Genomic DNA, 23,949 nt, shown 5'->3' on the forward strand with positions numbered 1-23,949 from the left:
AGAGACAAGGGAAGGGACCCGCCTGTGCAAAAGGCAGGGAATGAAAGAGTGATGTGTCCCCCCTACTGTGGCTGGAGCCCAGTGTTTGTTCATGGGGCAAGAGGATAACAAAGGATGGGTCTGGAGACGAGTGGTGGTGGGAGGGGGTAGTCGTTTGGAAGAGCCTTGAATGTGAGGCAAGGGGCTGGTGGGGGTGGGCAGAGGCAGGCCCTGGGGAGTCCTGAGAGGCACTGGAGTTCAGAAAACGTGGAGCGCAGATTGGCAAGTCGGTGGGGGTGGTTGGGACCATGAGACATATTGCCTGAGCTCCCAGGAAGGCTCTTGTCCTCTGGAAGCCTCCGTATCCCATTGGTGACATGGGTAGAAGAGGGGACCCCCTCCCAGGGCAGCCCAGGGACTCCCCAAGAGCCATACCTGGCCTTTGGGGTCTGAGGCAGAGGCTGGGCCGCTCACAGGCTCGCCGTGTCTGTGACATGTCTGCTTCCTGTTTCTCCTCCCTCGGGGGCAGCTTCAAAAGCACAACGCGCTCTCAAAACAAAGGAAGACGGTCCTCGACTGCAGAGGAAGCAGGAAGAGCCGACCCTGCTCGGAGCCCAGCTGCAGGGGCCCGGGGACAGCGGGATGGAGTCCGTGGCCCTCTACAGCTTCCAGGCCACAGAGAGCGATGAGCTGGCCTTCAACAAGGGGGACACACTCAAGGTAGGGTGGCTGGGATGGGCTGAGTTGGCCCCACATGGAGCAGGGGGTGGGGGCAGCTATTAAGAATCAGGGGCCCAGGACAGCCCCCCAGACACGGTCCGGCTTCCGGAGGAGGACAGGCCCGGCTTCTCCAGGTATCGGCTGTGTGCTTCTGGACAAGCCGCCTCCCCCCGCTGATCCTCAGTGTCCCCATCTCGGAAATGGGGAGATAACTATGCATTGTGAGGATTCAAGGAGACATTGGCATAGTGCCTCGCAGGAGTTGGTTCAACACCCAGTTTTCCTGGGAAGAGTTTGAAAAGACACTTGAAAAGAGGGAGGGAGGGATAGGAAAGCCTTTGGGATGAAGAGCACGTACTCTAGGGCGGCTGAAAGAACTGTGATTTCAGTGTAGAGAAGGAGCTTGCCAGCAGTGTGGAGGAAAGGGAGAAGAAAGTCATACCATGGCTTGATTCCGGAACCTTCCTTCTGTCCCCATAAGACTGAACAGCCTGGGTTGGGGTTCGGGGGCGTGATGCTCTCCAAGAGGAACCATGTGCCCTTAAGGAATCCCCTTCCTCTCTCTGCCAGGACACTAGCACCTGCGACCCCTGAGCTACGGGCTGGGGGCCCTGGGGACATGTGGCCATCCGGGGACGGGGCCAGGCTTAGCACCCGCACAACCTAGCCAGGTCTCGTTCACAGGCCTCGTTGACTGCTTTGAGAGCAGCCTGGGGTCTCTAGACCCAGATTTGGGGCTCGGCGGGGAGGGGGACAGTGAGGAACTAGGAATGGGGTCGCTGGTGGGCTCCAGCTAAGACTCAGAGTAATCAGCCAGCAGCGGACAGGGTGGGTCAGTGGGGGTCCCCCAAGGCAGTTGTAGTAAAGACTATGACGTCTCCACTTCCCTCCCAGATTCCTGTGCCCATAACCCCCACCCCCAAGATGAGTCACGTTTCCCACTCACTTTGGCTAAAGTATTAGGCAACTCCCAGCGTGTTTGCTTCTAACAGAGGTGCTCGCTAAGGAAGGAGCGAGCTCGCGAGGCAGGGCCTACACTGGGGCACCAGGACATAATGCAGGGCCTGGCCCACTGTAGGCTCCTAGTAAAGCATGGGGAACATTGCAGGAAAGAAGGAAGGACGGAAGGATTAAAGTGTTAGCTGAAACGGGGGGCATCGCTCCCAGTGGGATTTGCATCCCGTGTCCGTCCGCAGAGACTGAGGAGGGGACCTTTCAGGCTCCAAGAATGATGGAGGAAGGTAAGGCAGTGGGAAGACGTGCCTTTTTCTACCTTCCTTCCACAAGCGTTTGTCAAGCTATGGAGCCCATACCCTGGGCCAGTCATTGTCCTAAGTGCCGGGGCTACAGCAAGGAACCAAGCAAAGTCCCTGCCCTCTGGGAGCTGACATTCCAGAGAGTGAGTGACATCGGGAGGTGATGAACGGATTGAAGAAATCAACACGGGGAGATGGAATGAGAGTGACCGTGGGTGGGAGGGAGGGGGAGAGCTTCAGATAGGGTGGTCAGGACGGTCTCTCAAAAGAGTTAAGACCTAGGGGCGCCTGGCTGGCTCAGCCAATGGAGCATGCGACTCTTGATCTCGGGGTCATGAGTTCAAGCCCCACACTGGGTGTAGAGCTTACTTAAAAAAAGAGAGAGTGAGAGAGAGATAACACCTTAGCTGAGCCCTGAAGAATGAGCAGGAATCAACCATGCAAAGAGCCGGGTGGAAGAGAGCGCCAGGTGTGTGTGGGGGTGGGGAGAACAGCTGGTGCAAAGGCCCCGAGGCAGGACCATATTAGTATGTTTGAAGAGCTGAAAGGTCTGTGGCTGAGGAGCAGTGAGGAGAGGGTAAGGATGATGTTGAGAGGTAAGCAGGCATCAGGGCCTGTGAAAGATTTGTATTTCATTCCAAATTTGAGGTATACTCACTGAGGAATTTTCAGCAGGGAAAAAACGCTTGATCAGATTTACATTTTCAAAAGATAACAAAGGGGACAGGAATGGAAGCAGAGAGGGGCTCTTGTAGTCTACTAGGTAAGAAATGATGATGGCTTAAACAATACAAAAAAATCGTGACAAAATATTAATGTCCTTAATATGTAAAGAGCTCTTATAAATCAACAAGAAAATCACAAACAGCATAATAGAAAAGTGGGCAAATGGAATGAATGGGAAAATTGCCAAAGAAGCAATGTAAGCAAGTGCCCAATTTCACCAATAACAGAGCATGCAACTTAAAGCAAGTAACTGTTTTCCATTTGCCAATCAGCAAAATTTTATTTTAAAAAGAATCTCTCAGGTTATTGAGGGTGTGGGAAAATGTGCACTTTTACATGGGGGTGGTAGACAGGTTAAGTGACACAGTGATTTCACAGGGAACTTGGGGAACATACAAAAAGCCGCAAAGGTATCCATGTCCTGTGAGCCAGAAATTCTGCCTCTGGGAAACTGAGACATGATCAGGGGTGTATGCGTGTTCTCTCGTGGGGACTCAGGGAGCACTCAGTGTGTCTGCAGTCCTCAGCTAAGGCAGTGGCGACTCAGCAAGGAGAAAATGGGCACAGGCACTGCTCATGCAGCTGAATTCTGGTGGCAGACGAGGGCCACACAAGGCAGGTGAATAAGTAACAGACAGTCTGTCCGATGGAGACGGTGCACGGGGAAGAATGAAGCAGGTGAGGGTGGGGAACATGGGTGCACGTTTGCAAGTGTGAAATCAACCTAGACTGCCCGCCTAGTGATGTGCCAAATATCATACGGCCCCGAAAATGCTATTTGGGGAGGGTGTTTAATGGCATTAAACAAAAGCTCACGATACGTAAAGTGGCAAAAAGCAGAACGCAAACGTATGCACACAGAGGATCAACTCTACACAGATAATCAACAGGTATTAATTTTGTAGAGGGATGAATTTTGTAGAAGGAAAACTGCCCATCATGCCCTGGATTTGTGTCCCAAAGACGAGACTAGAAAGAAATGATCTGAAAAGCTAGCAGTGGTTGGTTTTGGGAGGTGGGCCATGAGCTAGTCCCATTTTCTTTTCTTTTTTCTTTTCTTTTTTCTTTTCTTTTCTCTTTTTTTCTTTTCTTTTCCTTTCTTTTCTTTCTTTCCTTTTCTTTTTTCTTTTCTTCTTTTTTAAGATTGTATTTATTTGAGAGAGAGACAGAGAGCACGAGCAAGGAGGAGAAGGAGAAGCAGACTCCCCACTGAGCAGGGAGCCTGATGTGGGGCTCGATCCCAGGAACCTGGGATCGTGACCTGAGCCGAAGGCAGACGCTTCACCGACTGAGCCACTCAGGCACCCCCTGCATTAGCTTTTAAACAGACTTTAATTTTCAGGACAGTGTTAGATTTACAGAAAAATCAAGGAGATAACACAGTGGGAACATCTGACACGATTAGCACCCTACCGTTGCTACGTGAACGGATTGGTATCGATACGTTATTGTTACCTCATGAACATAATCAGAGTTTTTGCACTGATTGGATTTTTTTAACATCTTGTCTTATATTCTTTATCTTGATGCCTGAGTTTCTTGACACCCCCTTAAATTTTATCCCCGAGGTGCCCTCAGCCGCCTCCCTCCCGCGAATCCCTCTCTCTGTAGAACCGTAAAAACACGACTGCGATGTCACGCTGTGTCCCCTCTTCTCCTCGGCCAGGGCGGTGGTGTGTGGGTCTGCTGGCCCTCCTTTACCTGGCTGGGCTGGTGGGGTCCCGGAGGCGCTCCTAGAGCTGTCCCATTCACTCTTCCAGCAAGTGTTTCCCGCGCGCCCCCTGTAGGCCGGACCCTGTCACAGCAGTGCCTCAGGCGGATCCCAGCCTCTGGGAGCCCCCGCCCCGTGGATAAAGAAATCTGAGCTCTGGTCTTGGAGGAAGCCTAGGTGGCAGGGGCACCCACTCTGGACAAATGGCCCCAAACATCACTTCCCTGGAGCAAAGCGTCCTCCCTGTCGGGCCAGGCACTTCTGGGGGCACAGCACCCCATTGCTCTTAGCTGGAGGAGGGAGGTGGGCGGTGCCTTCATCCCACCTCTCAGGGGATGACCTGGCCCCCAGCACCCAGACTCATGGAACCGACAGCCTCCTTTGCATCTCCACAGGGAAGGTCGATGGCACCTCGGACCCAATGCAGTCGATCCTGAGCCCCCAACCTGCTCCCCAACAGCCATTCCCAGGGCCGTCGATGGCCACGATAGCAGGTGCCAACCCCTGGACTCGTCCTGGCCGCTCCCTACCTGTCTCGTGCCGGGCCTGCCATTGAGTCCCGTCAGCGACTCTGCCAACACCTATGCAGACCCCGGTTACTTCTCCACACCCCCACCCGCACCGCCTGCCCGGTCGGAGCCTCCCTTGCTCACCCTGGGCAGAAGATCCTCGCCGCCCTGCCCCCCCCCCCTTGCTCCCAGCCGTCCCAGTCTCCACACGGCAGCCATGACTCAGGGCCTGGGCCTCCCCAGACACCTCTCCACGGCTTCTCTCGGCTTCCCATGGCATCCAAGGCCTACATCCTCTCACCCTGCTGGCCTTCCTCGCTTCACCTCACAGCGCTGGCCTCCTGCCTCAGCTCCCAGCACACTGGCTCCTCTCTGTTCTGAGAACAGCTCCCACCTCAGGGCCTTTGCACTGGTTGTCCCCTCTGCCTCGGCCGCTGTTCCCCCACATCTTCTCACATCCAGTTCCTTTCTGTAACTCGGGCCCCAGTGCGTGCATCAGCTCCTCAGAGAGGACTTTCTTGACCACCCTATCTCCCCCTGCGGACAATCCCCAGACCTCGACCAGACATCCTCATCTATTTCAGAGCACTGTACCACTGTATTAAATTACCCGTTAACTGGTTGCCATCCTTCTTTACTGTCTGCCTCTGCCCCCCACGGTGTAAGCTCCTCGTTCCCTGCTGGCTTGCTAGGCCTTCCCACGGGTCTGGCACACAGCAGGTGCTCAGGGCATAGCTGAGAAGTGAATGGCCCGGCCAGGGAACGGTGGGGTAGGGCGGCATCTGGGTGGAGGGCCCGGTGGGAGCAAAGGCTTGGGGGCAGGCCAAGGTGTGGATTGCACTAGGGAGGAGCTGGGGTCTCTTTCCATTGTGCGAATTCTCACGTCTCAGGGGGTCTGTAGCTTTTGAACAATGTGAACATTAAGAATTCATCTCCTGGGATACCTGGGGGGCTCAGTCGGTGAAGCACCTGCCTTCAGCTCCGGTCATGATCCCAGGGTCCTAGGATGGAGTCCTACCTCGGGCTTTCTGTTCCGTGGGGAGTTTGCTTCTCTCTCTCCCTCTGCCTGCTGTTCCCCCTGCTTGTGCTCTCTCTTTCTCTGTCTCTGTCAAATAAATAAATACCATCTAAAAAAAAAGAATTCAGAATTCAGCTCATATAACCAATGAGAACATTTCTGGGTCCTCGGGGCAGAGATGACAGGAAAACAAAACAAAATAAAATGAAACGAAGATTCTATTCTAGATAGGACACTCACACGGCCACACAGGACTTCGTAGTTCTAAGACACTGTCACATTCAGCATAGGCCGTATATGTGCCCATTTCACAGATGAAGAAACTGAGGCCGAGACTATGGAGAGAGTCAGAAGCAGACAGAGCAGGGTAGGCCCAGGCTCCCGGGCATCTTCTTTGAACGGGTGGCCTTGGAAGGCAGCTGATAGGCTTTAAGTGTCCTATTATGTTGGGGAATTGTTTTGTTTTGTTTTCAGCAAAAGTTGTCCTGAGTCAGCCACCTGCTTCCGTCCGCCCCCCCCCCGGGGCCGCTGACCTTGCCCAGGCTACAGAGTCAGGAAGGAAGGAGCTCAACGGGGCCTGGCAGACAGATAAGGGGGTGCCTGCCTGCAAGGCCTGGGCCTGAGGAAGAAATCTCAGCTCTTCCTGGCAAAATCGACCTAAGTGGACGGCTTTGCACTGGCCTGCCCCCGAGCCTTTGCCCCTCCCATGCCCTCACTTGGGATGCTTTGTATATCTGATTTTTTCCCATTGCTGGGGGGGTGGGGGGAGCAAATACCCGCTGAGATTGAGCCAATATTTCACCTGCTCCCCCCTGGCCGTGGGTCCAGACACAAGTGCGAGATGGAGTGGGGTTAAACACTAGTGGGCCATGGTCTCCCCTAGAGCAGCCGAGCCAAGAACCCCAGAGCCCAGAGTCCGGGCTTTCTCTGTGGGCTCTGCCTCCTCTGGGCCTCACGGTCCCCGCCTGTGAAATAGCCTTGGGTGATGAGCTGGCCATGTGGGAGGCTGGCCCGGGGAAAGGAGGAAGGAGGCCCAAGGTTCATGCTCTACCCACTTCCCAGGCCCGGCCCGTTCCTCCCTGCGGCCGCTTGGTTGCTCACCCACTGCAACGCCCACCCCACTCGAGCCGTTTCGGTTCCTCTCAGCCCACCTGTGGGGCTGCAGAGGCCTCACGCCATGGACAAGGGGCCCATGTGACCTGAGCAGGCCTCGCCTCAGCCTCAGCGTAGGCCAAAGGCCTCCCTTATTTGCTCCCTGGTGCCTGAGTCCCCACTACCCTGAAATGACACCCCTGAACGCAGATAATAAGGGCTGTTTAAATGCAAGTGACCCCAGCTGAACTCTCACCAGGAGGCACCAGGCTGGGGCTGGGGCTCCCCGACCTTCCGGGGGACCTCAGACCTCCACCGCATGGCTCAGTGCTTGGCCTGCAAATGCCGTGGAGTCCCCCTGCTCAGGCACAGAGGCACCCCACATCAGCCCCCCCAAGACTGCATGGTCTGCGAGGGGTCTGAGGAACATATCCTGAGAGTCCAGCTCCAGCCCCCCAAAGTTCAACCCACTGACCAACACCTCTTCTGGGTCCCCAGCTGTCCAACCTGGGGAGTCTGTGACCCTTCTGGGGACAGGGTGTCCTGAGGCCTGTAAGCAAGCAGGACTGTGACATCAGACACCCCTTGTGAACTTGGGCAGCTCCCCAACCCTCCTCTGTGAAATGAGTCCTTGAACAGCAGGACCTCAGCAGGTAACAGCTGTCCCCCTTCGGTGACCGAGTGACTGTGTCTCTCCTGCCCGCAGATCCTGAACATGGAAGATGACCAGAACTGGTACAAGGCTGAGCTTCGAGGCGCTGAGGGTTTTATTCCCAAGAACTACATCCGTGTCAAGCCCCACCCGTGAGTGGCTGTCACCCCAGCCCTATCCTCAAGGCTCCCCCACCCCAGCTCCTGCAGCCCGATGTCCCCACCTGGCCTGGCCCAGGCTGAGCCGAGCTGCCTGAAAAGCTCGGGGCCTGGCACACCCCTCAGGCACGGGGACTCCTCGCTCTGGCTTTCGTTCTTCTGCCTGGGGACCCCCATTTCTGAGCAGGGGCAGGGGACAGAGATGTGAGGACCAAATAGTGGCAGAGTCAGGGCCAGCCCAGGCCACACCACTGAGGATCTGAAACACCGGGGAACACCCAGGAGGGACAGGGCCCCAGGCCCTGGGCTGGCTGGGCCACTGGCTGCCGTGTGGTCTCTGGGGGGGGGGGGGGTCCTGCTCTCTCTATTCCTCAGTTTCCCTATCTGTAACACGAGGAGGGCCAAGGTTTCAATCTGCAGACTATTCTAGCGTTCCCTCTAAGAGTCTGGCTCAACCTTGTGTGAGGTTGAGGAGTGGGGGGGACAATGGAGGGGTGATGGCGGGGCAGGAACAGATCCCGTGGGCCCTGCCTTTGGGGTTTTGTGGGGAGATGCCCATTGGCCGAACAGACCAATCCCCCAGGATCGGGGCAGAGTGGGAGTCACGTGCGGGGCCTAGGGAAGCCCCCATCGGGCTCGCAGCAGGTAAGCATCCCAGCCTGCTGCCCTGGGAATGGCGGGGGCCAAGCCCAGCCCCAGAACAGGCCCCAGAGGCCAAGAACCCATGAAAAAGCCGACTGGATCTGCTTGAGATGGTGGCAGAGGTAGCCGCGCACTCAGTCATTCATCAAACACTAGCCACAGCCCCAGGGGGTGTGGTGGAGACACACGAGGAGCGGCTGGGGTCAGAAGGGCCCCATCCTGGGGGAGAGAAGGGACCCAAAGAAAGCCCAAGATGGGAAAGCAGTCAGCACTGAGGTAACTGGGGAAGGCTTCTCAGAAGAGGCAGAAACGAAGGAGGTTTTTGAAGGGTGTGTAGGAGTTAGCTAAGTAGAAAAAGAGAAAGGCACTCCTGGGAGAGGAGACAGGGAGGACGATGAGGCTGAACCCATGACAGCGGGACCCAGCAGGAGGGCCTCAAATGGCGGGTCCAGGGCGGTGGGGAGCATGGAGGTGGCTGAGCGGGGGAGGGACTCAGTCAGATGTGGAGGACCGTGACAGGGCCACGCAGGCTGGAGGGGGACAGACTGGAGGCCACGAGGTGTGTGGGACTATGGGGTGGAAGGGGAGGGAGGTGCAGCACCCAGGCGGGGTCTGGGGGGGTGCTTCCTCTTTATCTGTCTTCGAGTTATTTCCAAAGCTGCCCCCGCCTCCAGCTTCCTGTGCTGGGCAAGCCCCATCCCACCTGGGTCCCCAGCTCCTCCCCTGCCAGGGCCCCAGGCATCCCCAGCCTCCCACACAGAGGCCGCAGCCTCCAGCTCCCAGACCCAGGCCCCGCAGCGGCCCTCCGTGAAGTGTTGCAGGGGGCAGGTGTCTGCCCTTCTGGCCTTTTATAGTCTTTCTGTCAATTAAGGAAGGGCACGAGGGGAGAGACACGGAGAGATGCCAGGCGGCCCGGGGAGTGAGCACAGGCAGCAGTGACTCCCGAGGGCCGGTGGGTCAGGGAGAGACCCCCAGGGGCAGGAAATGTCCCGGCCCAGGCTGGAAGGCCCAAAGCTGCTGGGAAGCCTCGAGCGGATTTCAGGGCAAGGCCAGGCCTCTCCAGGCTCTGCTGGTGGTTGAGATAAGACTGCACCCATTGGAAGCCGTGGAGGGTCCCGGTGTCCGAGGCCGTTGTGGTCCCTGGGGTCAATTCTGGTCAGTGGTGTGTGGGACAGAGTGGGGACAGGGCTCAGGCCTCCAACCAGCCTGCCGGAGGCCATGCCCGGGTGCCTTCTTGCTAACCTCAGCACCTGCCCTGGCCCCGAAATAGCGGGGGTGGGGTGGGTGGGGGGGACTCCCGCTCAGCATCTGACTTAGCCGTCAGGCCCCAGAGGGGAGGGGGGAGGACTGGGGTCCCAGAGGCCTCACTTGGCCTACACCAGCCCTGCTCCTTCCCCGAGGACCCACTGTCTCCCCTGCCAGGCCAGGGAGCCCCTGGGGGAGCCATGAGGCAGACCAGGTACTCTAGAGCCACCCACCCAGCAGTGCACCAGGGGGCGGCAGGGAGCTCTTTCCAGAAGAAGGGCATGGCTCGACAGGTGTGGGAGTTAGAGTAGAAATTTGCCAGGGAGGGCAGCGGACAGGCCTAAGGGAGTGCTGCGGGGGGAGGGGCATGAGCTAGTTCCTCAGAGTCCCCAGTCTTCCAGGGGCCCTGGAAGCCGGGCGCTATCATCACCGTCTCATGGACAAGGAGACAGAGGCACAGAGAGGTTGAATGGCTTGTCCAGGCACACACAGCCGGCAAGCGTCAGCATGGGATTTGCGGCCCTGTGTTGTGGGCCCCCTTGCCGCTGGGTTGCGCCCACCAGGCCTGGGGAGGGGGTGCTGTAAGAGCCAGGGACTTGCTGGGCAAACTTTCGGGGGATCCCTGCCCTTCTCCGGGCCTCAGTTTCCACATCAGTGAAATGGGGGAGGATACGAGGTGACCCTGAGGAAAGTGGTGCTGGCATGGCGGAGACAGCCGGGTTCTGGGGGCTTCGGGAATGTTGCTCCTGCACTCCGTCCTTCAAGCCACCTGAGGACCAGCCGGGCCTTGTTCCGATGGGGGCAGGGCTGGGCTCCTCAGAGGGTGTGGTTGTGAAAGCCTTTGAGGGTAATGGTCGCCCACACACTGACGCCTCCTGTGGGGTTTTGTGGGTTCTTTGGAGACACCCAGGCCCTCAGGAAACACCCACTCGGGGCCCCGCTGGGCCCCTGCTCCTGCAGGGTGCCTGTACCTGTGTCCTGCCGGGGGGCTTCCGGGTGCAGGAGCTCCCTTCCCCGCCCCCCACCCCCAGCCCAGCCTCTGGCCTGGAAGCCTCCATCCAGGCCTCCCGAACTCCGAACTCCGGGGACCTGGGCTGAGCTATCCGGTTGGTTGCCTCGAGCCCCCACACTCAGCAACCCTCTTTCACCGCCTCCCCTCCCGGGAAACCCATCGTGAGACAGGCTCTGGGGTCCCCACCCGTTTGGGGGCGGCAGGGGGCGAAGCCTCACTTCTGGGTGTGGGCTCCCCAGATGCAGGGCCTGGGTTGCACTGGGGGGACAAGGGCTTTACATGGGAGTGGGAAGGGAGCAGGGAAGGAGCCAGTCACTACGGGTGTGTTCTCAGCACGGCTGCGGCTGGAGGGCGGGGAGACAGCACCGTCTCTCCAGAATGTTCCATCGGAGACAGGGGAGCTGAGTGTGTACCCACCTGCTCCCCTCAGTCATCCCTCGACGATGTTCTGGGGGCTCAGCCCACCCTACACAGGCCTTTGTGAGTCGCCAGAAAAAAGCCCCAGGGCCAAATCCCAGTGTTCCCGTTTGGCAGGCGACACCGTGGGGAGTGCGGACAGGGCAGGACACTGTGGGGCCGGCGTCTGCCGCTGCACCTGTTGCCCCCGCCCTGGGCTTCAAGGGCTCGGCAACATCCTGAGACAACAGGAAAAGTCCCACCTCACATCCGCCCCTGGTGCCAAGCTCAGACTCAGGAAACATTTGCTGAAAGAGGGAAGGGAAGATTTACAAGGAATGGAGTTTCCAGACCCCGCCGCTGGTGGGTCATGGTGCCACCGTGAGACTCTGCCTGCTCTGGGCCTTGGTTTCCCCATCTGCACAATACAGGGCCCAGTCAGAGACTGGGACGCTGCGAGGGCCGGCAAGGCCCACAGAGGCCGGGGACTTGCCTGGGGCACACAGCAAGATGGGCAGGACCAGCAGAGAAGCTGAGTCCCAGCCTTTCGCTCCCCCCCCACCCCAGGCACTGGGGGTCGGAGGGCAGTGGGGGTCTTGCAAGACTCTGCATTTGCCAGGCGCTTCTGCATTCCCAGTTCCATGTGGTCAGCCAGAAAAGGGACTCATACCTGGCGGAAAAAACTCCAGGTGGCCTCAGTCTGTGGCTGTGTGAAATGGGTGCAGGGAGAGAGCTTTCCTCATCAGACCAAAGCTGCTATTGCTTTTGTCATCCGTTGTTATATTTTTTCACTTTTAAGAATCTATCATCTAAAACGGAAGAGCTCGGCTGGGGTTGGCTGGGTGCAGGTTCACTAAGGTTTTAGTTTTCTCTTTTCCTAAGGGGATATTTGCCTGGCAAGGTGGGAAAGGCTTGCGCTTGGGAGCCAAAATGCTGGGATTGGGTCCCAGGTCCTGCCTGCCTCAGCGTGTAACCTTGTGCTTGTAGCTTTGCGTCTCGGTGCCTCAGCTTCCTCATCTGTGAAATGGGTACAATCGTATTTCCTGTGTCTCGGGTCTGCTGTGAAGAGCAGCGACGTGGGGTGCCCGGCACATGGGGAGGGGGGCAGCCTGGCCTTCCCACTGCCCTCACCTGCCCCATCTCCCTGCAGGTGGTACTCGGGCAGGATTTCCCGGCAGCTGGCCGAAGAGATTCTGATGAAGCGGAACCACCTGGGAGCCTTCCTGATCCGGGAGAGTGAGAGCTCCCCAGGGGAGTTCTCGGTCTCCGTGAAGTGAGTTCTGACCCAGAGGGGGGCAGTGCAGAGAAGGGTGGGCAGGGAGGCCCCATTGCAGCTGAGCCTGGAAGCACAGGACATGGGCTCACAGACCCAGGTAGAGGGAGAGGCATCCTTGAAGGAGAAGCAGCCCAAGCCTGGGAGCAGGGGACTGACTGTCTGGGGGTTGGGGAATGACATGCACCCCACGGTGGGGCCCAGAGCCGTGGGACCATGTTTGGAAAGCAGGCTTGGGTCCACTGCAAGGTCTCAGGGGCCAGCGTGAAGGGTTTGTCTGGTATTCTATGAGCAGTAAGGACCCACCAAGGACTCCTCCTGAGGGAAGAAAGAAGGATGCCAGGGTTTGAGGTGATGGGAGCATCTGGGGGCAGGAGGGCACCAGGCACCCAGGGCAGGTGTCCAGGATGTGCTGCGGACAGGGTCTCACCACATGGTACCGTAAACCAGATGATGGACTACGGAGCTGGGCTGCTTGGGTTCATATTCTAGTTCTGCCACTTCCTGGCTGTGTGACCTTGAACGAGTCACTTAACCTCTCTGTGCCTGTTTCTTCTGATGTGAAATGAGTCATTACAAGGAATACATGAGTCAATGTATATATTTTTTTGAGTCAATAGATTTAGAATGATCAGAACAGTACCCGACGTCGCAGCGGGGTGGCCGTGCTGGGAGGGTCTGGCTTGGTGACAGGCAGCCCCTCAGGCATGACGTAGCAGCCTCTGGGCAGGGCAGAACCCAATCCCAAAGGCCACACCTGGGGAAATGGGGGAACCCAGGCTGGAAGGTAGAAAACAGGAATGGAAGTCGGGGGTGAAGGGGTCTGGTCTGTCTTTCCTATTCTCAGTGCCTAGAACAGTAGGACACAGATGCAGAAATTCACGGACTATTCTTTAAGCTACATGTCATGGGCCAGGCTGTTCTAGAGGCTGGGGAAATGACAGTAAAGGAACTAAAATGGCTGCCCTTAGGGATTTATGTCTCAGTGGGGGAGACAGACAGTGAACAAGGAAGCAAAGGCATACCGCAGGAGTCAAGGTGGTCAGAGACGGCCGCTCTGAGGATGTGGCATTTGAACAAAGGTCTGAACCTGGAAGTGGAGGCTGCCCAGGTCTCTAGGAATGAGGACCCGGGAGGAGAGACTTCTAGGTAGACAGAACAGCAGTGCAAAGGCCCTGAGGTAGGAAGCACTTGGGGCGTGTTGGCATCCACAGGAGGTGGCCTGATTGGAGCAGAGAAGCCAGGTGGAGAGAGGTGGGGGATACGATCAAAGAGATGGGGCTGACGGATCCCGACAAGGAGGTGGAGTTTTCTCTCAGAGCAATAGGGAGCCACGGAGGGTCCGGAGCAGGGGCAGCTGTGATTGGCTTCCATTTCTCAGCCCATCCCTCTGGCTGCTATGAGGAGGAAGGATGATGGGCCAGAGAGGAGCCAGGCAGAAGGTGATGGCATCTGGGACCGTGGTGGGGGCTGAAGGCATGACAAGCGGCTGGAGCAGGGTGTGCCCAAAGTCAGAGCCAGCAGCCATACCAACTGTCAGGGGCTCTGTGGGCAGTGGGCACAGAGCCTGCATGGGGGAGGTGCTCACTGTCTCTGAGAGCAGAATTGGGGCGGCAAGCTTGCCGCTGGAAGGAGGCACGGGTGCTGGACCCTGGAGCTGGGCGGCGTGGCTGCTAAGAGGCTGTTTTCCTAGGACCGGGCTGGTTTGCAGCTGATGGCTTGATTGTCCAAAGGATGAATGAACACAGGACCCCTTTGATGGTTAGTGCAGGGGCTGGGGGTGAGGAAGTAGGTCGGTGCCTTCCAGGCTCTTCCAGATGCTGGGGTGAGCTCTGTGACTGGTGTGCTGTTGGCTGGTCCATTTCTGTTCCAGATGGTGGTGTGGACTCTGCACACCGGGGCTCTGTGCGGTGGTGATCTCCCCGTCTGGGCCTGGCGGCACCCATGTGGGGAAGACTGCTGCGGTCAGGAAGGCTGCTGGGGGGGGCGGTGTGTAAAAATGATCCAACGTGATGAGAGGTACCAGCCCTTACCTGATCCTCTCCAAGCTCTGCAAGCAGCTGTGGGCTCTTTTCACTTCCTCCACACACCCCCACCCACAGGGAACAGGCTGGTTACCCTGGGGGGTGGGAATGGCTCTGGCCCTACCTGAGCCTCTATTTCCCCATCTTAAAAATGGGAGTACTGTCAGTGTGTATGTGTGTGGGAGACATTGTGCGTTCTTAGTCCTGATCCCACCCCCACCCATGGTTGTGGACACCTGGAGTGGCCCCGGTCACCTTCCTGCCTGCACAGCCCAGCCCCCACTTCCTTTTGGGGTCCCTGCAAAAGCAGGAAATGGCAATTTTCCAGGTGCTGGCTGTCCAAGGGCCTGGTCGTCCAGGAATGGCGCCCACCAGGGGGGCTGGGCCAGCTTCGGGTGCCTCCTGGAATCAGTTCCAAAGTCCAAGATCACCCAGCAATCAGGGGCACAGGGGACTCACTGGGGTAGCTTCTGCAGCCCGAACTGAGGGGAAGTGGGGGGGGTGGAGGATTAGCCCCCCTAACCCCACTCCCTCCTCTGTTAACTGATCATACTGCCTGAATTTAGCGCACTAAGGCCTTGTGCACTGCCCTCTACTGGCGTTTCTCTGTAACTGCAGCCCCGCCCGTGCACATGCGCAGTTTTAGACCCAAGCATCTCAACCTACTGTGGGTGGGTGGGTGTGTTTGTGTGTGTGTCCCTGAAGCCTGAGTAGGAGTTTGATGCACAAAGAGAGGCTATGCAGGCACAGGGACCAGCATGTGCAAAGATCCGGGGTTGGGACAGTGAGGGATGGGTTTGGATAGCAGCAAGTTTGACCAGGAGGAGCGACAGGCAGTGAAAGGATGCAGTTGGTGGGCAGGGGAGGTAGCACCAATGTCCTGGGAGGAGGTCTGGGAGTGTCCTTCAGACAGTGCCCCTCGGCACCTCCCCCAAGGTATCCGGGCTAAGCTCCCCAAGGTCAGAACCAGCAGGAGCTTCCTGGGTTCAGCTAGTTGTGGTTTGCGCACAGCGTCACCAGGTGGCGTCCTTCACCTTTGGTTTCGTCCCAGTGGAGCCAGGACTCCTGGGTCCTGCTCCCATCTTTGGCCCATTGTCTCTCAAGGGGGTGTTTCAGTGGCCCTTGGAGGATAACCCGGCAGGGATTAGAGTAGGAAACAGACTCAGAGGGCGTATATGGCTAGGAGTGTGGGCTTTTGAACAAGAATCTCAGCTCTGTTACTTTCTACCTGTAAAATCCTGGGCACGTGACCCGCTGAGCCTCGGTTTCCTCGTCTGTAAAATGAACATCCTTGTAAAGTGCTTAGTATGCTGCCTAGCACATAGTAAGTGCTCCAAAATGCCACACGGTGCTTCCCAGCCCCCAGTCCCACGAATCCAGGGCTATTAGAGAAGGGGCAGTGACATGGAGCGGCCGGGGACCCAGCTCTCGTCCTGACTGCTCAGAACTTGCTATGAGGCAGGTCCTGGCTTTCTCTTGGCTGTAATGTTTTCATCTACAACCTGGAGACGATAACTGAAGTCCGGGGACCCAGGGGCCATCCAGAAAAGTGACAGCTGTGCAGATTCACGTGTGAGAGCATTTCTGCCCTCGCTGCCTTGGCTCCTGGGGACTCTGACCCCACGACACGTGGCGTCTCCCGCATGCTCATGCCAAGCCCCATAAAGCTGTCAGAGGTGGGTTTATGGGCCTCGGGCTGCCTCGTGGAGCGATGGTGGCCACGCTGGCTGCCCTTTACGAGTTTACAGAGGGCTATTCCCCTCCACCTGCAGGGAGGGGAGCTGGCAGCCAGCCGACCAGGGACCAAGGCTGGGGCACAGCGCCTGGGCTGTGTGACTTTTGCCCCACATGCCCATCCAGGCTGCTGTGGACTCCTCTGCTGTGAATGGCAGTTTGGTCCTAAGTGATGTATTTTGCTTCCTTTCAGGCCGGAGGTGCCCTGGAGTCAATGCACGTGTGTTTGCTCTGGTCACTGAGCACCTTCTGTGCACCAGGCCTTGTCCCAGGTGCTTGGGATGCAGCCATGAACAAAATAGGACAAAGCTCCCTGTCCTTTAGGCACTCATTTCCATTGGGGGGATGGACAAGAAACAATTAGCAGATTATATAGAATCGTGGGAGATGATAAAGGCTCTTGGGAAAATGAAGCAGGACAGAAGAGGTGGCAGAAGGTGGAGGGTGCTACCTGATCCAGGCAAAGCCTGAGAGGGAGAGGGAGCCATCCCCAGAAGCCCGTCTTACAGGAAACGGAAGCTCAGAGAGGTGCAGTAATTTACCCAAGGTCACACAGCAAGGAAGCACAGAGCAAGTGCCCATTGACCTTCTGTGCCCGGGCAGACCTGTTCTGCCTTCCATGCACCTTTCCTGAGTCCCAAAGACCCGCAGGTCCCTGCCAAGGCCTCTTTGATTCTATTTCACTCCTGCTGCTGTCCATGTATTCTACCCCTGCCCTTTTCACAGATGGGAAAACTGAGGCTAGAAGGGCCATGCCTCGTGAAGATCACCCACTGGGCAGTCTGCACGCAGGCCTCTGCCCAGGAGGGCCCACCACCAGCCCTAGTTGGGGCAGTCCTGGGGCTCCTGACCTTACCCTAGCCTTCTTTATCCTCGCTGTGCTGCCCCTGTCCCTTTAGCAGCTGCCACCACCAGGCCAGAAAAACCTGCTGGGCAGGACAGACTGCTGCTACCATCAGGCCTCACTTGGTCCTTGAGGCTTTTGTGACAGAGGCCAGGCCCTGGCCCTCATCCCCCTGGGTAGGTGGCCGTGGGGGTCACACACACAAACAAACACATCCATGGCTGTGAAGAAAGGGACCCACACGTGCAGTCACTCTGGCAGAGCAGAGAGAGACCCAGCCCCACCCCCCCACGCCCATGCACACTCAGACACGATAGGGACAGACACCTGGATACGCAGGCCCAGGTCTGGAAAGTCCACGAGGGTCTAAGGGGCTCTCAGATCACCTCAAGGCTCCATGCGGGCCTTGAAGGATGGCTAAGGCCAAGACCAGGCAGAGGAAAGGGACGGTACACCTGGGGAGATCACAGGCAAGTGCCCCCATGAGGCTGGCAGATTGGGTGGCTGGAGCGAGAGAGAGAGAGAGAGAGAGAGAGAGAGAGAAGCTGTCCCAGATGCTGAGACCTTAGGGTCATCTGATGGAGATGGCCCGGCTTGGCCTCAGACAGGTGCGGTCACTGATCAGAAGGGGCCATGCCCGGCTTCCATGCAGAGCAGCCTCACCAGCACGGCCGCCCCTGGCTGTGGGCAGGCCTCTCTCTTCTCTGGGCCCCCCTCTTCTCACCGTAGGACAGGAAATTGGGACCGAGTGGGAGAAGGGACGAGACCTGCCATTTACTGAGCACCTACTATGTACCACACCCAGGCAAGGGGCTGGACCACGCAAGCTTCCCTGATTTGAGAATGCTCCAATTCTCAGATTGGAAGGTTCTAGAAGTCCTGGGTCCCCGGCCCCTTTCCTGTCTCATCTCCAGTTCTCCACTCGCTGATCCTCCTGTGTGATCAGGGAATACTTCGCTCTGGCTAACTTTCCAGGTGGTCACTTGGGCGTTGAGATCTCGTTCACAAACCTACCACATGCTTCTCTGCCCCCTTCGCCGGAGGGGAGGGGCTGCCCCCACCGCAGGCTCCTCCCTGGGGATAGTCCAGAGTCGGAGCCTTCTGACTCTGCACCAGGTGGCCCAGACACGGAGTCCTTGGGGTCCCTGTCTTCCTGGCTTCTCACTTGCCCAGCGTTGGGTTGAGAGACACTCCTCACCCTGCACCCCCGCCAAAGTCTAGGGGCTGGGGCCACCCCGATCTGGCTGCGACAGGGCACTTGGGAGTCATCGGGCTCAGTCGTGCCTCAAGGAAAGTGCTTGGCCTCTGGGACGCTGCGGCAGGCCAGACAGGGCAGGAAGCACTCTCCACCTGCCTGCCCTAGTTCCATTCCAGGAACACAGACCTGCATGGCCCCTGGCTGACAGCACCGGGCTTAGTCACCTGGGAACAATGCTTGCTGACAGCACACGAGCGGCTTTGTCTCAGGTTTGGAGATCTTTGCTCCACCTGTTCCCAGAGCCTCTTGGGGAGCCGGGGGAGGAACTGGCTCCCTTTGGAGCTAAGCTGCCCTGAGATCTGGACATGTCTTAGGGGTCAGGTCTGTTTCATGGCCAGGACCCCTAGAGGGCTAGAATTGTAGCTCAGAGTGAACAAGAGAGGGTTTTCAGGAACAGACCACCCTGAAAGCACATAAGCCTTGGGCCCTGATGCTCTTTTCTCTGTGTCCAGCCTCTCCCAACTGGGCTACACCCTCAGGGCCTAGTCCTGCCTCCCTTTCTGTGCAAGCCATTAGGATCAGTGGGTTAGGAGAAGGCTATATGAAGGGCTGAGGAACCCAAGGAGACCTCTGACTCTGAGTTGGGCCATTTTACCTGGGTTTTGAAGTATGAGTAGGAGTTCGACTAGAGAAGAATTTGGAGAAAATCATGTATGCAAAGGCCTAGAGGGGAGATATGTTTGAGCGAAGAGAGAGGGGTTCTGTGTGGTTTGGACCCCTTAACATGGGCAGGGCGGGACCATCCAACTTTGCCCCCCCCAACACACATACCTTGAACAATTCTTTGTCTTCCATCTTTAATCTTAGGCCTTTACCAAAGCAGCATGCCAGCCCAGGGCTGACAGGTGGAGGAGGTGAATGGCAGGCAGGGATGAGATAGCAGGACGTCTGGGGGGCTGCTGATGACAGTACCCCGCTCCTATTTGGGCCTTACAAGACCCTGGACTGTGGGCCTGGAGGAACCTGGACTGCAGGCAAACCCCAGCTTACAAAATTGTTTAACACGGTTTAAATTTAGAACCCGGGAGGTGTTCTTTCCTTTTTACTGGCAAGTCTCCAGACCACTGTGGCTGGGGAGGCAGAGGGGCCAGTGCGCGCCCAGTGGCCAGACTGTGCCCCCAACACACATGCCTGGCCACGCCCACAGCCCCCCCACCCCGGGCTTCCAGGGCTCTCAGCTCCACCAGCAACCCCCCCACCCCCAGGTTGGCTTCTTCTGTCTTCTTCCTGCAGCTGCTGGCAATCTCTCCCTCCCCCTCCTTGGGCAGGTGAGGACGCTGAGGCCCAGGGGCGCTGACCAGAGCCGGGAAGGATGGCTGCCACTCGGCCAGGCACAGAGGCTGAGAGAGGGAAGGCCTCCTGGGGATCACAGCCCAGGGAGTCATCCTGGATTGGGGATGACAAAGTCTGGGACATTATCAAGACCACAATTGGAATAATTATGATTCCTATTGTTATACGATGAGAACCAACAGGGGAGTATGCTAGAATGACACTTGACCAGAGGCCCTTGACAGCTGTGGCCCCAGCTCTGGCTTTGCTGCCATGTGACCCTGGGAAGGTCACGGTTTGCACTTGGATCGTCAGTTTCTCCACTGTACCAATGGCCCAATTTGTACCTCCTGGGCCATGCGGTGGGCCCAGCCACCCCTGCAGCAGCGAGGGGAATCCCAGTGGTTTGTGCTGCCCCTTGTCCCACCCCACGCCGGCACCACCTCTAGTCCCAATCGGTCATGGCCCGTCCTGGCATGGGACATGAGGCACGCGGGCAAGAGTTTATGAGGCGTATGAAGGAAATGAGGCTGGGCACATAGCCAGAGCCAGATCTTGAGTCTGAGGTGTTAAGATTTTATCTGGAGGGCAATGGGGAGCCATAGACGGTTCTTGAGGTAGGGGGCAGGAAGAGACATGAAGCACCCAAGACACAGGCAGGCTTTGCCTGAATCGATGGTCTCAGCACTCACTCCTCAGTGGAACTGCAAGGGCCGGGCGGGCACTGGGGGAGAGGAGGAGCTGTCTGACCCCCTCTTTCAGAGGAACCCATTTAGTGTTGCATCTTCTGAACACATATCCAGAAGGGAGGAGCGACCACTATGAAGAAGCCGAGGTTTAGAGAAGTTCAGTGATTTGCCTAAGGTCACACAGCAGCCAAGGGGCCTGTTCCCGCGCCCACATCCTTAATTCCATAGCCACCGCTCAGGGGGATTCACCAGGTCTCACATCCGGCCGGGTCAGTGGGCCTGGACCCTGCCCTCCCGGACGGGCCCCTTTTCCTGCCCGCAGGTCTCACCAGGAGCCAGAGTGGCCGGCTTCCAGGTGGGGGTGAGGAAGGAGGCCCTGGGGCTGTGCGGGCAGGGACAGGGCCCCGGGGACCCTGGGTCTGGGCTCAGGGGTCTCCTGTCCCCCAGCTACGGCGACCAGGTGCAGCATTTCAAGGTGCTGCGCGAGGCCTCGGGGAAGTACTTCCTGTGGGAAGAGAAGTTCAACTCCCTGAACGAGCTGGTGGATTTCTACCGCACCACGACCATCGCCAAGCAGCGGCAGGTGTTCCTGCGGGACGAGGAGCCCCTGCTCAAGGTAGGTGGGCTGGGGGGGTGGGTGGGGTGGGGGAAGGGGGTTGCGCGGGAGCCTCTCCGCAAGGTCTGTGTCTGCAGGGGCGTCAGACACCCGCTGGGGCAGGGCGGGGGCGTGGCCTCGCTTCCTTCCCCCGCAGCCCCGCCTAGCGGGAGGAGGGGGCCGGCCCAGGCTCCGAAGTCCTATTCTGGTGGCCGGGCAGTAAGACAAGCGAGGGTGGAAATGCAGAGGGAAAGACAGGGAAGGAACGGAGTGGACATGGCAGGCGGCCCCGGTGTCTGGCTTGTTCTCGGCTCCTGGCGCCGGCCGTGGTCACAGTAGGTACCCCGTGCGTTTTGAATGCTTGAAGGTCCTGACACGCCGCGGAGCCTCCTGGGTGCCATGCACTGAGCTGGGGGCCTCATCGTGGCCATTGTACAGGTGGAGAAACTGAGGCTCCCCCAAGACCACCTGCAGGGTCGGCTCCGTCCTGGTTTCTGTCCCCAGGAGCTGGCCTTGGGTGGGGTGGGGGCAGCGTGAGGAGCATTCATGGGCGACGTGCTGGCCGGGCTCAGGGTGTGATTAGAATGATGACACCAGCCAACGGGGTTATTAGCCCCGACAAGTGCTGTTTTCTTTGGGGGGGGGCATCGGCAAGGCCCGGGGCTAGAGGTCAGGACCCTAGGACCGCCCAGGTGAGCCTGGGCTCTGCAGAGCATACAGAGAGCATATCCTGGGGAGGGGCTACTGGGCTGCCACAGAGACGCTGGAGTCCTGCCTGTTCGAGACCCCCACCACGCGTGACCTCAGGGTCAGTTCATTCCTCAACTCGGCCTCAGTTTCCCTGATGTCCAAGAGAATGAGCCCTGGGGTGTCATGTGCCAGGAGAGTCAAAGGGTGCCTTGGGAGACCCCCATTAGTGCACTCTCTGTCCCCCCAGGACGCTCGGCGTCCTCAGCCTGACCGTGGGGGCGGGGTTAGCTGTGAGCTCTCAAGCCTCTGTCCCCGACCAGGATGGAGCTGGGGGCTGCCTGAGGGCTCCCCACGCCCCCTGCTTCACTCCGGCCTGGGCCCTGGGGTCACCCACCCTGTGGGACCCATGCTACCGCCTCCTCCTTCCTGGGCAGAGAACCGCTAATTAGAGCCTGTCTGCTGATCCTATCACCCATCCCGGATAAGATTCCACAGGCTCAGAACAGAGATCCTGGTGGGGCAGGCAGGGCTGGGACACTGGGTATAATTGTCACGGCGCCGGGCCGACGTGCCTGTGGAGAGCTTTGTCCAGCTGCCATTTGCAGATGGGGACACCAAGTCCCACAAGGGCAGGGTCTTACCCAAGGTCGCCTTGGGGTATAAATAGGACTGGAACCCAGGCCTGAGAGCTGGGAGCAGCTCTGGGTGACATCCTGTCCCTCTAAGTCTGGTCAAGGCAAGAGCAGTCAGCAGTCAAGTCTGTTCTCAGCTACGCATCATTTACGGTTTATAGGGTCTGTTCCTGTGGACCAGATGGTCCTGTTGGTCTGTTCAGACGCAGTCTCCGGGCTGCAGACATTCAAGGGGCAGGCGGCTGGGGGCTCATGGGGTGGCGTGGCCATCTATCTGGATTTGGAGTGAGAAGCAAGTTCAAGCTCGGTTCTGCCCTCCCACCCACAGCCAATCTTGTTGGGGCCTCCTGAAAAATCCCCGCTAATCACCTCCTCCCTCGCAGTCCCCGCAGGCCTGCTTTGCCCAGGCCCAGTTTGACTTCTCGGCCCAGGACTCCTCACAGCTCAGCTTCCACCGCGGTGACATCATTGAGGTCCTGGAGCATCTCGACCCCCACTGGTGGCGGGGCCGGTTGTGCGGACGCGTCGGCTTCTTCCCTCGGAGCTATGTCCAGCCAGTGCAGCTGTAAGCGGAGTGGTGCCCGGGGGTGGGGGCACAGCCGGCAGACCACGCACCCAGCAGACACTGAGGTCCAGAGAGGAGACGTGGATGCCCCGTCCCCGGGCCCCACGGGGCTCAGCCGAGGGTCTTGGACCCGAATGTGGGCCTCCTCACTGCCGGGCCCGGGCACCCGCTGCTTTGCACAAACTGGGACGGGCCTCGGGGCCCAAGAACCACTGTGATGTTTAGTGACCACCAGGCAAGGGGAGCTCCCAGGGCTTCCCGCTGGCCTCTTCCCATCGGCTACCGGCCGCAGGGTGCCCTGGGGCAGAGCGGCAGAAGCTCCCCTCCCCGTCCAACCATGAATGCCCCCAAGCTCAGGGAGAGGTGAGGACTCCTATGTTACAAGCATCTGGGGGCTGCATATGGTGGATGGGTTCACCTTGGGCTCACGACCATCTGCTGGGCCTGCCTGCCCCACCCTCAAATGGCCCCTTGAGGGGTGCTGGCTATTGGGAAGGTGGCTTAGTGGTGACGAACAGGACGGGGCTGCATACCTGTCGGCTGGACCAATGGACTGATTCCGGGTGGAGACCGAGTTCTCGGCAACCCCATGAAACTTCGGGTTCCACTTGGGTGTCCCACACCCCTGCCCCACCATGGACACTTTGGGAGGGGGCTGGAGGCCCACAGGAGGTGGGTGGGCATTGATGAAAGACACAGAGGTGGCCGCTCCTCTCCCGAAAGGCCCGACACGACGGACAAGCTCCGTGGGGCAGACCCGGGGCGCGGCCACTTGGACAACCTGTCTGCCCTGGCTCTCATGTGCTGGGGTCCAAGTTCTGCCCAGACCGGGGCCCCTGGACTCAGGAAAACTACAGGCCAGGTGGGAAGTCAGGGCCACGACTGGACTGGGAGGTCTAATGGCATCTGGAATGGGACCCTGGCTTGAAGAAAAGCGGGGTGTCCACGCAGAATGTACAACCAGCAGCAGGTCAAGGGCAAGGGACACCTGTCCCAGCCCGGGCACCTTTGGGAGCAGGAAGAGTGAGGGGGACGCAGAAAGCGCTTTGGATGCCAGGCTGGTGGTGGAGGGGGGCAATGAGCAGGGAGGGAGGGAGAGGAAGATCATGGCAGCTGGGAGCAGAGGGGATGCGGGCAAGAGCCCAAGGAGGGGGCCGTCGGCTCTCCGTCTCCCCAGGGCTGGCCGGAGACCCTTCAAGTCCTGAGCTGCTCCTGACCTGGGCCCGTGTTTTCAAAATAAAAACAGTAAAATGAGTA

At 58.5% G+C, this 23,949-nt stretch overlaps 1 protein-coding gene across 1 annotated transcript; it reads left to right on the forward strand.

Moving 5' to 3' along the window:
• The first annotated feature begins 534 nt into the window (after positions 1–534).
• Positions 535–22,828, forward strand: GRAP (GRB2 related adaptor protein). Its single transcript, XM_045778208.2, has 5 exons — positions 535–699; positions 7,718–7,815; positions 12,267–12,389; positions 20,658–20,826; positions 22,511–22,828. The coding sequence occupies exons 1-5, from the start codon at positions 622–624 to the stop codon at positions 22,694–22,696; spliced, it is 654 nt and encodes a 217-aa protein (XP_045634164.1). The 5' UTR covers positions 535–621; the 3' UTR covers positions 22,697–22,828.
• Positions 22,829–23,949: the final 1,121 nt, after the last annotated feature.

The sequence above is a fragment of the Ursus americanus genome, chromosome 14 (assembly GCF_024610735.1).
Source record: "Ursus americanus isolate L20-20 chromosome 14, mUrsAme1.1.p, whole genome shotgun sequence".
Taxonomy (NCBI): domain Eukaryota; kingdom Metazoa; phylum Chordata; class Mammalia; order Carnivora; family Ursidae; genus Ursus; species Ursus americanus.

Bases quoted from the DNA above. Each gene is read 5' to 3' on its own strand.
- GRAP (XM_045778208.2), top strand. From the start codon at position 622: ATGGAGTCCGTGGCCCTCTACAGCTTCCAGGCCACAGAGAGCGATGAG. The intron at 7,816-12,266 runs GTGAGTGGCTGT...ATCTCCCTGCAG, and splicing joins ATCCGTGTCAAGCCCCACCC to GTGGTACTCGGGCAGGATTT. The intron at 20,827-22,510 runs GTAGGTGGGCTG...CCTCCCTCGCAG, and splicing joins ACGAGGAGCCCCTGCTCAAG to TCCCCGCAGGCCTGCTTTGC.